The sequence below is a fragment of the Brachypodium distachyon genome, chromosome 1 (assembly GCF_000005505.3).
Source record: "Brachypodium distachyon strain Bd21 chromosome 1, Brachypodium_distachyon_v3.0, whole genome shotgun sequence".
Lineage (NCBI taxonomy): Eukaryota > Viridiplantae > Streptophyta > Magnoliopsida > Poales > Poaceae > Brachypodium > Brachypodium distachyon.
The window spans coordinates 16,786,855-16,802,274 of NC_016131.3; the positions used below are offsets into that span (position 1 = coordinate 16,786,855).

Genomic DNA, 15,420 nt, shown 5'->3' on the forward strand with positions numbered 1-15,420 from the left:
AGGATTCGGGATCGATCATCGATGTGGGGATGGGACATTGGGAATCCTCGAGCTCGATAGATGGGCCAGGAGAAAACGAGAGAAATGGAGGATGGGCCGTTTCGGGGACTAGGCCAAATAGAGAGAAAATATGGGCTGAGAAATAAGAAATAAAAATGCTAAACGGGCCATGCCTTGCCGGCCCGCAGGCTCGAGGCCTAGGCCCTGGCACGGCCAAAGGCGGTCGGGCCAAACACGGCGGGCTCGCGGGCTTTTGAGGCTTCGAAAAAATTGAGTCAAGAATTTACTGTGAGAAGGAGTACTTATGTGGTGCGCGCGAGAATCGATCCTTAAGCCTCCAACTTAATCAGCAGCAACATCACTCCACGTTGGATAGCTGATAAGCTGATATGCTTAACTGCTGCATGCTGAAAATGAAACAAAAGAGAGCGCGCATCCCATTCACTTTCGAGATTTCGATTTGATGCTGCGTGCACTGATCGACCCCGTATATAGCAATCATCTCAGAGAGCCATCTAGCTAGCTAGCCACTCCATAAAGTCCTTGTCCCAGCTAGCTCGAATTCGTTATTCTGGTCGGGCCGGAGTATCATTCACAGCATGCTCTTGAGAGTGAGAGGTCCTTAACCTATCTACTACTTGTCTCTGCATCGATCCGGGCTTTCATTTCTTGCCGTTATCATCTTCCCCTTTCCTCCAAGGAGAAAAAGGAGGACGCCCAGGAAGTAAAAAAGGATGCGTACGGTGCTTCAATACTTCAATGCCCCGCGAAAGGTAGCAGATACGAGGCGGGTTTTTCGCTCGGTGTACATGGGCACACGCAGCGTCCTGCCGGAGATAGCATTTGGGGACCAAATCAAGCTCGAGGGGAAGGAAAGTTCGTTAAAATTTTGCATGCATCAAAGTAGTCCAGCCCAACGTCGATCGCGCATTATATGTGCAGATTTGGCAGTCCCCGCCGGCTTTGCACAATGCACACGCACGAGCGGACCCGACTGATCGGGTAACACGTCAGTTAATTTAATTTGGGACGGAGGGAGTATAAAAGTGGAAAACAAAGAATAGCAGAGTCATGAACCATGGTATATACATGCGCCGCTTTACTCTAATGATCTCACCGATCGGCGATGGATAGCGCCAAGTGCACGTCATGGCAGCGGCATACGAGGGCCGTCCGCTGCTACAAGACGAGAGTCTTACATATATTGGCACCCAGCTAAGTACTGATTAATCCTTGCAAGACACTGTGGCGAACCAACGGTGGCTGGCTGGCCGGTCCGGTGCTTGCTCATTACTGCAGAAACTTCTAGCTATGCGGTTTTCAGCTGCAAGATAGAGCACCGTGAAAGAAATCTGTGTGTAACTACGAAACAAAGTTTGTTGGTAGGTATAGAGCTATGGCTAGCGTCTAATTAATCTGCGAATACACATACGAAGGCAAGCAAGCAGCAGCACGGGACGCTTGTCAGGGGTGCTTCGTCGGAAACGGAACACTTGGCACCGGCAGTACTAAATACTTTCCAGACGCAAATCCTGCCAAGAATCAATGAACGGACGCCGCCGAACAGCGGCAGAGTGCAAGGGAAAAAAAAGAGAGCCTTTTTCTATACCGCGGCGCCGGCCGTTTCAGAGCGAGGAAGCCTGCACAGCACAGGCGCAGCTAGCACCGGCTGTGTATAAATAGGGGATCTAGGTGTTGCCCACATCTCATCACCAGCAGCGTTCTCCTCCCCCCCTCCTGTCCTGTGCCTTCTCTTCCTTGAGAGCAAGGTTAATACTAATACTACTACATCAGCTCTGTTCATGTATGCAGTTTATACATACATATGTTCCTTTACTGTTCTATATAACTCGGTTTAGTTTGCAGTTTTTATATGGAATTACGTACAGCTGTGAAATTTTGGTGTTAGATTGTTGATTTTGGTGCTCTAGATCGGCGTCTGCGTGCACTCATCTGGTTGTGCTGCTAATTGTGTCTTTCTTTGGTTGATGTATGAGATCTTTTTTTTTAGTGTCTGGGTCAAGTGTTTTGGGGAGATCATGCATGCTGGTTTACAAACTGGATTAGTATAGGCGTAATACTTGTTACTTTGAGGAGATCTTCAGGGATGCTGGGGTACAGCATCAGTTTGGATTTTTTCTCGCGGTTTTTAGAGTATAATTGAAGTCCCTGAAATGCAGCATCCAGGCAGTTCTTTTTTGTTGGTTTCCTTTCTATCCAACTTATCGTGAAGAGCTATTTAATCTTTGAAGAAGCAAAATTTACCAACCAGGTTAGGAAATCCCAGATAAGCTTCCTGATTTGTGGATCTTGTGCATCTCTGTCTGTATGCAGCATAGCAATGGGGGAGACTACTGGAGATCAGCGCACACTGGTCCGTCTCCACAGCGTGAGGGAGCGCATCTGCGATTCCCTAGCCGTGCACACCAATGAGCTCGTCGCCGTCTTCTCGAGGTCTGTCTTCGTTCAATCTGCTGCACACATGCTATGGTTAATATGATGCATTGCGGTTCCTTCGTGGATTTCTGAATTATGATACAGTATGAGCTGGATTATATGATACCTTTTCTGTATGCTCAATTCCACCAAATTTGTTTGCAGTAAATGCTAGATCTGACCAAATATAATTTAATCCGCCATTCTGCATGCTTTTTTGTTTTCCTTGCTAAGATTGCTTTTGTGGCATTAAATTCAGGCATCAGGTTATGTACTTGTATAAATGTTTTATGATAGCGATTTGTCTAACCTTGCTATTTCTTATCCTATTTAGTCCAGCTTGTACCAAAAAGCATCAATAGTTATTTATTTTTGTATTTCCAGTATATATTACTTACTGTACTTACAATATAACAAAATTCATAAACATATCTTGTGAAACTTTGTTCAAAGTAACATTAGTTGCTAGATCTGATACATCTGCAATAATTTGTTCAGGCTAGTTAACCAAGGAAAGGGAATGCTGCAGCCCCACCAGATCACTGCCGAGTACGATGCTGCAATCCCTGAGGCCGAGCGCGAGAAGCTGAAGGACAGCGCCTTTGAAGATCTCCTAAGAGGGGCACAAGTTTGTGCCGCCAAAACCGGCTCTACCATATTATTCCATTGATGTTCTCAGTGTTTTCAGCTCTTGTTCTGTATGTTGGTTTCTTACAGGAGGCAATTGTGATCCCTCCATGGGTTGCCCTTGCAATCCGGCCAAGGCCCGGCGTCTGGGAGTATGTGAGGGTCAATGTGAGCGAGCTCGGTGTTGAGGAGTTGACCGTCCCCGAGTACTTGCAGTTCAAGGAGCTGCTTGTGAATGGGAGGCATGTGCACTTCTTTGATATTAACAGCCCAGCTTATATCTCAGTTTTGTGAGATGTCTGGCAGTCATGTAACGGCTTTTGATGTTCATGTTCCAGGACTGATAACAACTTCGTGCTGGAGCTGGACTTTGGGCCATTCAACGCCTCCTTCCCTCGCCCATCGCTCTCAAAGTCTATTGGCAATGGTGTCCAGTTCTTGAACAGGCACTTGTCGTCAAAGCTGTTCCATGACAAGGAGAGCATGTCTCCCTTGCTCAACTTCCTCCGTGAACACAACTACAAGGGAATGGTAGGCCACTAAAGTTAGAAGTTACACGTTAGACTCACATCTATGTTGGTGATTTTACTGTGGAGTGTGTTTGATGACCAATATAGATTTGTATTGCAAATTTGGTCAGATAATTAGTATCACTTAGATATTTCATAATAACATGACCAACCTGTAAAAAAAACATAGAAGCATTCATACTGAAATAAGTACAATAGCCTGCTCACAAATAGTCAGGTAACAAGTGAACGTCGGAAACAGGAATTACTACTGCATTTGAATCAAGCCAGGTGTGTAATATTTCCTTTCTTATTTTCAGACCATGATGTTGAACGACAGAATTCGCAGTATCAGTGCCCTCCAAGCTGCGTTGAGGATGGCAGAGAAGCATCTGTCAGGCCTTCCAGTAGACACCCCGTACTCGGAGTTCCATCACCGGTACTGCATCATCATATATATGTGATAATTCAAAGCCTTATTGTTCCAGAAAAAAACTTAATGTTACCATGTACAAATTTCTTTTCATCAAACAAATTCAGTTTCCAAGAACTTGGTTTGGAGAAAGGTTGGGGCGACTGCGCTCACCGTGTGAGCAATACTATTCACCTTCTTTTGGACCTTCTGGAGGCCCCTGATCCGTCTGCCTTGGAAAAATTCCTCGGAACAATCCCAATGGTTTTCAATGTTGTCATCCTGTCTCCTCATGGTTACTTTGCTCAGGCCAATGTCTTGGGGTACCCTGATACTGGTGGGCAGGTAGAATCCCGCCCCCCCCCAAAATGCAATTTTGACAGTTTGACATATTCACTCTTCATGTACTAAACACCGCAAAATCTTTGTTGACATATTCACTCTTCATGTACCATGATGGCAACACACAGGTTGTTTACATTTTGGACCAAGTCCGGGCTATGGAGAACGAGATGCTGTTGAGGATCAAGCAGCAAGGTCTCAACATTACACCAAAGATTCTAATAGTAAGTTTAGCACCCAATATGACCAAATATGAACTCTCTATTTTAATTGATCCCTAATGAGGCCTCTTTGGTCTTTGGTCTTACATAGGTCACCAGGTTGCTCCCTGATGCACATGGCACCACCTGTGGCCAGCGTCTTGAGAAGGTCCTTGGCACCGAGCATACTCACATCCTCCGTGTGCCATTCAAAACAGAAGATGGTATTGTTCGCAAATGGATCTCGCGCTTCGAAGTCTGGCCTTACCTGGAAGCTTACACTGATGTATGCATCTCACTTTCCACCATGTTTAGTTTGTTTCTTATTAGAATGGTAATCATCATTTTTCTGTTTCTTTCAGGATGTGGCACATGAGATCGCCGGAGAGCTGCAGGCCACCCCTGACCTGATCATTGGGAACTACAGTGATGGCAACCTTGTTGCATGTTTGTTGGCACACAAGTTGGGGGTTACTCATGTATGCACTCCAGCCCCTTGCTCATACACGATCTATTCTCATCACCGCAGTTCATCACATTTGTTGTTTTGTTATATGCAGTGTACGATTGCCCATGCGCTTGAGAAAACCAAGTATCCCAACTCGGACCTTTACTGGAAGAAATTTGAGGATCACTACCACTTTTCCTGCCAGTTCACAGCTGACCTGATTGCAATGAACCATGCTGACTTCATCATCACCAGTACCTTCCAAGAGATTGCTGGAAAGTAAGATTCACAAACTACAGACATAGCATTGTGTTATTTGCAAATATCATGAACTGATCTACTGTTATCACCCAATTTTCAGCAAGGACACTGTAGGGCAGTACGAGTCACACATGGCATTCACAATGCCTGGCCTATATCGTGTTGTCCATGGTATTGACGTCTTCGACCCCAAGTTCAACATCGTCTCCCCTGGTGCTGACATGTCCATCTACTTCCCATACGCTGAACAACAGAAGAGACTTACCTCCCTCCATACAGAGATTGAGGAGCTACTCTTCAGTGATGTTGAGAATGCTGAGCACAAGTAGGATCATATTTCTATCAGTTTTGAGTTCTTATTGAATAGATGCAGCCATCTAACTAGAGCATCTCTTCAGATTTGTGTTGAAGGAAAAGAAGAAGCCAATCATCTTCTCGATGGCTAGGCTGGACCGCGTGAAGAATATGACTGGCCTAGTCGAATTTTATGGCCGGAACCCTCGCCTACAGGAGCTGGTAAACCTTGTGGTTGTCTGTGGTGACCATGGAAAGGAGTCCAAGGACAAGGAGGAGCAGGCCGAGTTCAAGAAGATGTTTGATCTCATCAACCAGTACAACCTGAAGGGCCACATTCGCTGGATATCTGCTCAGATGAACCGTGTCCGCAATGGTGAGCTCTACCGCTACATCTGCGACATGAAGGGAGCATTTGTGCAGGTAAGAACACTGACAGGCCATGAACTCGCTATGACCGAGTCGTGACATTTGCTAGTTCTGACACTCTCTTTCATATTTGCTGTCCTGTGCCCAGCCTGCTTTCTATGAGGCATTTGGTCTTACTGTCATAGAGGCCATGACCTGTGGCCTTCCCACATTTGCGACTGCCTACGGTGGCCCAGCTGAGATCATTGTGCATGGCGTGTCCGGCTACCACATTGATCCATACCAGAATGACAAGGCCTCTGAGTTACTTGTGGAATTTTTTGAGAAGAGTCAGGAAGACCCAAGCCACTGGAACAAGATCTCACAGGGTGGACTCCAACGCATCGAGGAGAAGTATTTTCTCCCTCATCCTATGTTACCATCTCATGCAGTGCCTCTTTTTACAGTACTGAACTGAAATTGATGCCATGTCATGATCTTAATGCAGGTACACCTGGAAGCTTTACTCTGAGAGACTGATGACCCTCTCCGGCGTCTATGGTTTCTGGAAGTATGTCTCCAACCTCGACAGGCGCGAGACTCGTCGCTACCTCGAGATGCTCTACGCCCTCAAGTACCGCAAAATGGTACACACCATGGCACCACGCTCGATCACTTCGATAATTTTAGCTCAGTTCATGTCTTGATACCTAATTTATCTGTTCCTTTGCTGTCTGCAGGCTAGCACTGTTCCGTTGGCTGTTGAGGGTGAGACCTCAAGCAAATGATTTGGCCCTCACCGGAGAAATAAATGGCGGGCGAGCACTCCGTTTTGCCATTCTCAATTCGGGGATGGATCAGAGATCGAAGAATGTTTGCGCCTTTGCCTTTCCTAGCTTTTAGTTTCTAGTTCATGTGGGGGTCTCTGTGTTGTCGTATGAGGGGAACTGAACCTGAGCAAATTCCGGTGGTTTTTGATGGATGCTATGAATGATGAATGAATAAATAATAAGACTGTTTCGGTGTTTTTCTATGGATGCTGAATGGATGAATGAATAATAAGACCGTTTCGGTACTATAGTCTTCTTTTTGTCCTCAAATTCAAACTATCCAAAATTCTGGGCGCTTGAGCAGCTTCCCCGACATTATTAGCATGAGCGCTTGAGAAATAGGTGGTCCGTGACCGTGAGTGAATTTCGAATTCTGGCCGAATGCTTTCTTTAACCCCAGGCACCCGAGGATTGGGGATTAACTGTGTCATTTGTCTAACTTGAATGAACGATTTCGGCAAAAAAAAAAAAATCCACGGAATCGAAGCAACAAAGTAGACGGAGAGAGGGGACTCACATGCGCCGCCAGCACGCGTGGAGGCAGAAAGGATAAGCCGACGAATAAACGCGGGCGGCCAACGGCGAGCCAGCCGGCCCAGCGAAGCGCGCAAAGACGGGACGCCGTCTCCATGCCTTCGGCCTTCAATTTCCGGCCGCCGATGCGCCGCCCCGTGCTCACGCCGCCGTGCCGCTCCAATCTCGGGTGAAGCGGGCCGCCGCCGCCGGAGTGGCCGGCGTCGCCTCTTCCAAGGCCACCATGTGCCGATGCAAACGGCAGCACCATAGACGCAGCGCGCAAAGCCGCCGTCCTGCTCGGCCCATGACTTCACGCTTCATGGGCCTGTAATGGGCCACACAAGTCTGAGAAACAAACCGGGTCCTTCCTTTCCAGCTCGGATCCTCAAAAAGAAAAAGCTAACCCGTACGTGACCGGATCGACCAGGAGTCCAGGACCCGAGCCCGATAGCGTGAAGATGAGGTAGTCCCCCTCTTCCTCTTCCCCTCCTTTTCCCCAAACCTTTGCCGGCCAACGGAAGAAACACGCCAGTCCCCACGGCACGCCAAAGCTTCACCTCCCGCGGCGATCGCCCATCGAAACCCCCCCTCCGATCCGGCACCGCCGCCGCCGCCTAGACGGCCTCGGTAACTTCTCCTACTCCCTCTCGATTTCCTCCCCTGGTTCTCGCTTCGTACGGCGGTGCGATTCGTTAGGCCGGATCCGGGCGGAGACGGTTAGCTGGTTTCCCCCTTGCTAAGTAGTTCGATCGCGTAGTCTGTTTTTCGGATTGTTTGTGGTGTATGTGGTCTTGATTGCCGTGGTGATGGTTATTAGGCAGGGTTGATCGATCCATCTGTTCCGTGTAGGGTTTCGGGATTTCTCCCCGTTGCTTACCCACTAGACGCTAGGTATACTTGCTGCAAGCCATCCTTGTGTGGGAATAATTATTGAGTGTGCCAGTGTGCACCTGTAGGTTCAGATACGCGCCTTAGATTTTAATCACATAGAGTTACTTACTTGCATGGATAGTTTGTGGCTCTGTTGCAATGCTTATTGCTGAGAAATAGCAGAAGTAGAATGCCAATCACCGTTCGAAATGAGAAACCTGCCATTAAAATACATGTGGAGAGTTTCATGTATCTGTAGAAGTACACAGTACATGAATGAATTAGGCGAAAGAATGAGTTTGTTTAGCTTATATTAGCTTATAATGAATTGTTGATTTATAATGAATGAACTAGAGGGACGTTTTGAAGGATCTACCATATTAATGTTTTGTTCCTCTCTGTTTGTTAGGTTGTTCTGTGTTATTCCCAATTACTACATGAGTGCTGTGTATAAATGATTCCATGGAGACTCCAAATGAATTGACATACTCATCCCTCTCCAAAATCGATAGCTACCACAGCCAAGGAGCTCCTATGTCCAATCAATCTCCAGGGAACAATTATCTTGCGCACGACTATCTCTTTGAGCCATCCCAGGAACCAGACTTTCCATCAGAATATGGTCCAAGAGAAGATCTATTCACCATACCACGACCTAGTTCAACTATCAATTTGAAGACTGTTCTAGGTGGTCTGTCTGCGATTGTTTCTCGTGCAAGCAAGAATGAGGATGATACGTTGCAGCATCAAAATCCTAGCACAGATGTATCATTTCTAGGATCTGGCAAGGATGGCGATTTGCATTCGTCTGTCTGTGTTCCAAGTGCACCACCGCTTCTTGAAGCAAATGCTTTACAGTTCAGAGCATACAGGGAGGTGTTGCAGGCAGATCCCCCAGAATGGTTACCTGATAGCACTACTAGCGTGTGCCTGCAGTGCAGTTCTCCTTTCACAGCTCTGACTCGTGGAAGGCACCATTGCCGCTTCTGTGGAGGTATATTCTGCAAAGAATGTTCCAAGGGAAGATCCTTGATGCCCATGAAGTTCAGACAGCGTGATCCTCAGAGAGTCTGTGATGCTTGCTACGATAGACTTGATCCACTCCAGGGTTTGTTGATCAATTACAACAGTAATGCCATGCAGCCTGCAAAACATGATGTCATGGATTGGACGAGCACGAGAAGCTGGTTGAATTTGCCTGTTGGATTATCAATGGAGTATGAGATATACAAGGCAACAAATACTATGAGGAAATATTGCCAGGTATGTTCGATTCCTCAAATAGATATATACTTGTTATCCAGGGCTGAAAACTGTTTCTATTTTGGAATTTGTAGGTTTCTAGATTAAATCCCGAGAAGTCCATCCCATCATCTATCCTCAAGGGAGCAAAGGGGCTTGCTGTTCTAACAGTTGCCAAGGCAGGTGCAGTTCTTACTTACAAGATTGGCACTGGCCTTGTAGTTGCTTGCAGATCAGATGGATCATGGTCCGCCCCATCTGCGGTTTTATCTGTTGGCCTGGGGTGGGGAGTGCAGGTAATTGTCTAATAAACTCTTCTTTATAAATCTACATGCAATATCTACAGTCTACCTGCTGATTAGATAAAAAGTCTCGTGACCACTGAAAATACTTAAGTGATGATGAAAAAAAGCCTAATGAGTTTCTATGTCTTGCATGCATTTATATATCATGTATGTATCTTCATCATGGCTTGTTTGCTTATGAGATTTGCACAATGTAAAAGACAAGTTAATACTGAAGTGCGGTGATGATTTGGATGGTGAAGTCTGATAATGACATTTTTTTTTGTATTTTCCAGATTGGAGGAGAATTGACAGATTTTATAATTGTTCTTCATGATCTTAAAGCTGTCAAGGCATTCAGCAGCCGCATGCATCTTTCTCTTGGGGCGGGATTAAGTGCGGCAGCAGGACCAATTGGCAGAGCCCTTGAAGCAGATGTTCGGGCAAGTGAAAAAGGTTCTGGGATATGCTACACTTACAGCTGCAGCAAAGGTACGAAAGAAAGTCACCTCTTGACATCAATGTTAATATACATATATGTTAAATATTAGAGATGGTACAGACCAGTGGGAAAACTCCAAGCGGAAGTTTGTAGAAAGAATAAAGTTCACTTTCGTCCTTGAATTTTTTACATGGTTGACTTTTCAACCTAATTGTTCTTTTGGTGGAAAGCTGATCCTGAACTTTCCAAATCCATCATCCACCCATTTTCGCTGGTTCAGACATGGCAATTTCTGCCACCTCACTCGCACCTGACTCTCACACGATGTGACCTAGATGATTTACTTGTTGATGGTCATACTGTGGTGGGTCAGGTCAGATGAGAACGAAAGTGAACTTTATCTTAGAAATTGGCCGGGCTTGGTTTCTAATAAAAATTAATAATCATGTCAACAGATTCAGTTCTCTCATTAGCCAAGCTTCTTGACAAGTAAAAATCAATCTTCTATGTTTGGCTCTACCTGTTAGGAAGTTTGGAAGCCACAGCTGATGTATCTCAATATCCTATTGATTTCAAATTTTCTTTATTTCAAAACTTAAAACAGGTGCCTTCGTTGGGGTCTCACTGGAAGGAAATGTCGTGACAACCAGATTAGACACCAACCTGCGCTTCTACGGGGACGCTTACTTGACTACAAACGATATCCTGTTTGGGAGGGTGGAGAAGCCCAGAGCTGCCCAGCCCCTGTACTCAGCTCTAGATGATCTATTCTCCAAAATGGTTTGCTAGTTCTGGTCATGGTAGTCTCAGATTTCAGTGATGTACATATATCTAAAAAAGATGCTAGGAAATTCCTTGGGGAAAAATGAAAATGTACAGGTTTTATTGGATGGGTTCACTGTAAGTACGTACTGACGCATGTAAATATTGTCAGGATGTCTGCGGTTGTGTTGCAATCGTGCAGTGAAGCACTTTTAAGTAACTCAAGTCCTTGTGGTGAAAACGGAGGACCACCTCAAATTCAAAAGGAAGTGGTACAAGTAAAAGATTAGATTGTTCGTGTTTGCATCTGGACAGAGAGTTGGCTTCACAAAGCACAACATCTTTATCCAGCAATTTGCTTATGAAGTTAATCAGTAACACGCTTGTGTTGGGATTTACACTTATCAAAAGAAATTTTGTGTGAATTGAAGAACTATTTCTTCAGTTAGTTTTACTTGCATTTTGGGTGAGATTAACCTCATTTATTATGCGATTGCCCTTTGGTTGAGAAATTGCTAACTACGTTTGCCTACCATTTTACAAGCAATGCTTAGTCATGAAGAAAAGAGTCAATAAAAATCTGCATTTCCGGACTACAGTGACGAAAGGAGCCAACTGTTCAAGTATAGAGACTTCTACTGCATTTTTACTGTATGGAGTAGGAGAATTTGATGGTTCCCCTTGTCTTTCCTGCCACAAGTGGCCGATTAATAACAGGGATACAAACTGTATCGGAAACTAGATCAGGAGGCGTTTACTTGGGAGCACAGTCGGACGTGGCAATCTTGGAGTCCTATCCCCTTATCCTTCTTCTACTGGCAAGCGGCACGGCTTCTCTTATAATTAGCCGGATGGTTCCTTCCCATGCCCGTGGTAACCTAAAAATTAGACTGCCGTGACAGTCCGCAGTGTACGGGGAACCATTATAGAACAGCTCAAGTTGCCGAGCTGCGTCGTCTTGAGACTTCTTAACACGTGAGACGATGCTGATGCAGTACAGAGCTTGGTCAATGGTCAACGAACCGATTGCACTTGGAATTAATCAGAATAAACTAGCACTAGTAGCTCGATCTGATGAAGTTTCGCTGCTCGGAACGTAGGAATTTCTTTCTCAGCTTGCGGATGGATCCCCACGCCACGTTTGGAGGTAACGATCGTCGGCTCGTCTCGTGTTTGTTCACTGGCCAGATCTGTGAGCTAGTAGTAAAAGTGTAAAACAGAATCACGTGTATCCAAATTAAATATCCTCCCAAAAATCAACCCACTGCCGATTTTTCTACCGCAAAAGGTATTACTAGTAGTAAAACCAGCTGATTCGATCTCCCTCGATCCTGCCCACAAGTTGAAAGACAGAAAATTAATTACAGATCTGCGTGTGATACCCAACTTATGCTATGCTCAATAGTTGACCGAATGGTTAATCCCACGATGAATGGCAATCAAAATGGTCCGTTCTACTACGTGATACACGTGTTTAGCAACCCAAAAAGGGATCGTGCACTCTTCATGTATAGTCGTCTCATGCATAGAGACTGCTACTTACCAGTAAGTTGCCAGTGCAGTGTAGGTGGTCAGTGAAGCGCCTATTTATATTGTGGCATGAACCTAAAGCAAGTTCGATCATACCCATCAGTTGTGACCAGCATTGCATCTTCTTCCTCTCTGCCATGGCTTCCTGCTCGCCGCTGCTGTTGCTCGCCGTCCTGCTGGCCGTATCGTCATCGCCGTCCCTCGTGCCGGTGGCGGCGCAGTACCCCGGCGACTGGCTGACGCACATCACCGTGTACATGCACGAGACGGTCTCCGGCCGGCACGCCACGATGCTGAGGTCCGTGCAGTCCCCGCTGGGCGGCAACTCCATGTTCGGCACGGTGAACGTGCTGGACAACGAGCTGCGCGACGGGCCGGACCGGTGGGCCTCGAACCTCGTGGGTCGGTTCCAGGGCCTGTTCGTCGGGTCCGGGGTGGTGAGCCCGCCGGGCCTGATGACGTCGATGAACGTGGTGTTCACGGCGGGCAAGTACAACGGGAGCACGCTCGCGTTGCTGGGCCCCGTGCTGGACTTCGAGGCCCCCGTGGAGCGCTCCTTGGTGGGCGGCACCGGCCGCTTCAGGATGGCCCGTGGCTACTCCGTCATGACCTCCGTGAGGAACTACACCACGCCGGACTCCGTCGTCCTCGTCGACAAGATCGACCTCTACGCCAAGATCCGTTATCAAGAAATCACCTTGACGCCCCCGGAGAAATTCACACGGGAGTCCCTCTTCGATGAATAGCTAGCTTGATCACCTGATCCGTTATTGGGATGTGTTGACACCGATTTCGGGGTCGCCGTCATCAGGATGTAGTGTCATGCATGCAGCCTGATTATCGTTTACTGTTGTGTCGTGTACCTTGCTTCGTTTCGGTGAGTAGAAGTGTACCATGCATGAGTCCATATGTTGTTTAAGTGTTTAAATTTTCTACTAGAAAAGATGCTAATAAAGTGCTTAATTAATGCTTCCATTTACTAAGCTTTCTAGAAAAGATGCTAATAAAGTGCTTAATTAATGCTACAAATTTAGGGCCTCTTTTATTCGTAGGACTGGAAAAGTAAAGTAATAGAAAAAATTGTAAGACTGCAATGTCATGTCCACTTGGGCCCTATAAGGGCATTTTTGGATCGAAGGGATTCCAAAGGATTTTTGTAAGATTTTATTCCATAATTTTTTTTCCTCTAGAGGCTCTTTGGTTCAAAGGAATAGATCTTACAAGATTCCTATAGATTGATTTCATACACTTCAATCCCATAGGAATTCTAGCAAGAGGTTAGACCTCTTAGAAAAATCCCTTTGTGTCTATGACAACCATGTCATGCACTCATTTCTATACAAAATTCCTACATTTTTTCTATGATGCAACCAAACCACTTGTACTACATATTCATGTGTTTTCAAATCCTATAGGTTTTACTATGCCATGACATTTGATTCCTTTGTTTTAGAATTCTTTTGACCCAAAGAGGCCCTAAGGTTTTCTTTGCATCAAAGTTTGTTTGATTGGATCAAAAGATTTTTTCCGAAAAGTTGAAGTGGATGTAAATTTTTCTATAGACCAATATAGAAAAAATTCCTATAGAATTTGATCCTGCGAGTCAAACGACCAACCTAAAAAAAATTCCTAAAGATTTCGAGCCTTGCAGCATCGTGCGTGACTTGTGGGCTGATTTTTCCTTTTTTCTTTGGAGCCAGGAGAGTTGTGTACGTGCGGCTGCTCACCTCTTTTTTGTTTCTTGGACAGAACTCCACAGCGGCGTGCGCACGCTCGCCTTACCGTGCGGCGTGGACGCCCCACGCTCCTTTACGCGCATGCGAACTGCTTGGGCCGGCTTAGCCCATCCCGGCTGGCCCACCTCCACCCATGCGTTTCTTTTTTCTTTAACGAGCCTAATTCTCACTACACGATAGATCCTTTAGGACGCGTTTGGTTGTGGGGTTGTTGGGGCGGCTCAGCCCATTTTCTTTGGCGTTTGGATTGATAGTTGGGCCAGACCGGAGCGGCCTGCGCCGCCAGAAATTGTCCCAAAAAAACGGTTCGGCCCGCTCAGTCAAAACGGAGGAATCAGTCGGCCCGCACTCGCCCAGCCCAGCCCAGCAACCGCATCCTTAATTAGCCTGACGGAGAGCTTCTGCGGTGGTCTTCGACGGTTTGTCGGATCCTGAAATCTCGGAGTCTCATGCTTGTGACGGAGCCATCTCTCTGGCGGTGGATATTAATGCCCAACGAATTAAGATTGCTTCGGATTGTTTGAATGTTATCAAGAAGATCAATGGGGAGAAGCAGTTTGGACCGCATGCAATGATCATTCGAGGTATTGCGACAAGGAGGTTAGATGCGAAGCAAATGGAAAAACTCATAAATTAGCTCGGCTAGCAACGTCTTTTGAGGCTGGACGTTATGTCTGGTTGGATCATCCACCAGCCAATATTTGTATCCCTACGAATTTTTCTAGCTAATAAAGCTTCGGTCGTTCCACTAAAAAAAAGAGAGCTTTCAATACACGATAATTAGCCTGACGGACAGCACAACATATGTCATGGTGGTGTCACGGCAGATGCCATAAGATGGCTTAACTTGGGGCCGATGGACGAAGGAGGAACCGGAGGAGGGAGGACGTGAAAAAGAACACGCATGATTCACACAAGAACACACAGATTTACCCAGGTTCGGAGTCTTTTTGTCGAGGTAAGACTCCTACTCCTGCTTTGTTGTATTAGCCGAGATAAGCAAGCTCTACAATGACGATCCTTGAGCTGTATAATTGAGGAAGAAGATGAAGAGGGGGAAATCCTAAAATGTCTAAGTGCTCGATCTCCTCTCTAGGGAGGTGTAGTGCTCTATTTATGGGCCAGGCATGTCACACTGACATGCGGGTCGAGTCTAACGTCACCTTCCTTGGGCCCCGCCGGGCACGTGGCTCGGTTCCCTCCAGGCAGTACCACAGGGGACAAGACAACTTTACTTTTCCCTGCCAGCCTGCAACGGGTACAACTATCCTCTGCCAGATTCCGTCATAGATTCCCTTTCGGTGCTTCTCTAGCGTGGTCACCTGACTGCT

At 46.3% G+C, this 15,420-nt stretch overlaps 3 protein-coding genes and 1 long non-coding RNA gene across 6 annotated transcripts; 3 read left to right on the forward strand and 1 right to left on the reverse strand.

Moving 5' to 3' along the window:
- The first annotated feature begins 1,542 nt into the window (after nt 1-1,542).
- On the forward strand, nt 1,543-6,957 carry LOC100841916 (sucrose synthase 2). 3 transcript variants are annotated; one of them, XM_024461679.1, is made up of 16 exons: nt 1,543-1,804; nt 2,335-2,454; nt 2,935-3,064; nt 3,154-3,305; nt 3,402-3,594; nt 3,893-4,011; nt 4,113-4,329; nt 4,455-4,550; nt 4,639-4,812; nt 4,889-5,005; nt 5,087-5,253; nt 5,336-5,560; nt 5,634-5,952; nt 6,047-6,291; nt 6,386-6,524; nt 6,618-6,957. In XM_024461679.1, the coding sequence occupies exons 2-16, from the start codon at nt 2,342-2,344 to the stop codon at nt 6,663-6,665; spliced, it is 2,454 nt and encodes an 817-aa protein (XP_024317447.1). In that variant the 5' UTR covers nt 1,543-1,804; nt 2,335-2,341; the 3' UTR covers nt 6,666-6,957. The 3 variants fall into 3 exon arrangements, with proteins under 3 accessions (XP_024317447.1, XP_003562658.1, XP_024317444.1); XM_003562610.4 differs by having other exon boundaries at nt 1,547-1,769; XM_024461676.1 differs by lacking the exon at nt 1,543-1,804 and having other exon boundaries at nt 1,866-2,454.
- On the reverse strand, nt 3,708-7,520 carry LOC104583743. The gene is made up of 2 exons (XR_731701.3): nt 7,225-7,520; nt 3,708-4,014 (listed from the first exon to the last, which is right to left on the reverse strand). It is a non-coding gene; the product is annotated as an uncharacterized LOC104583743 (long non-coding RNA).
- A 173-nt stretch (nt 7,521-7,693) lies between these two features.
- Nucleotides 7,694-11,112, forward strand: LOC100842210. Its single transcript, XM_003562611.4, has 5 exons — nt 7,694-7,850; nt 8,503-9,356; nt 9,431-9,631; nt 9,916-10,111; nt 10,666-11,112. Exons 2-5 carry the CDS (start codon nt 8,556-8,558, stop codon nt 10,848-10,850), a joined length of 1,383 nt encoding a protein of 460 aa, XP_003562659.1. The 5' UTR covers nt 7,694-7,850; nt 8,503-8,555; the 3' UTR covers nt 10,851-11,112.
- Nucleotides 11,113-12,355: 1,243 nt separating this feature from the next.
- LOC100830880 (dirigent protein 21) lies at nt 12,356-13,328 on the forward strand. Its single transcript, XM_003559887.4, has one exon. It carries the CDS (start codon nt 12,491-12,493, stop codon nt 13,097-13,099), a length of 609 nt encoding a protein of 202 aa, XP_003559935.1. The 5' UTR covers nt 12,356-12,490; the 3' UTR covers nt 13,100-13,328.
- Nucleotides 13,329-15,420: the final 2,092 nt, after the last annotated feature.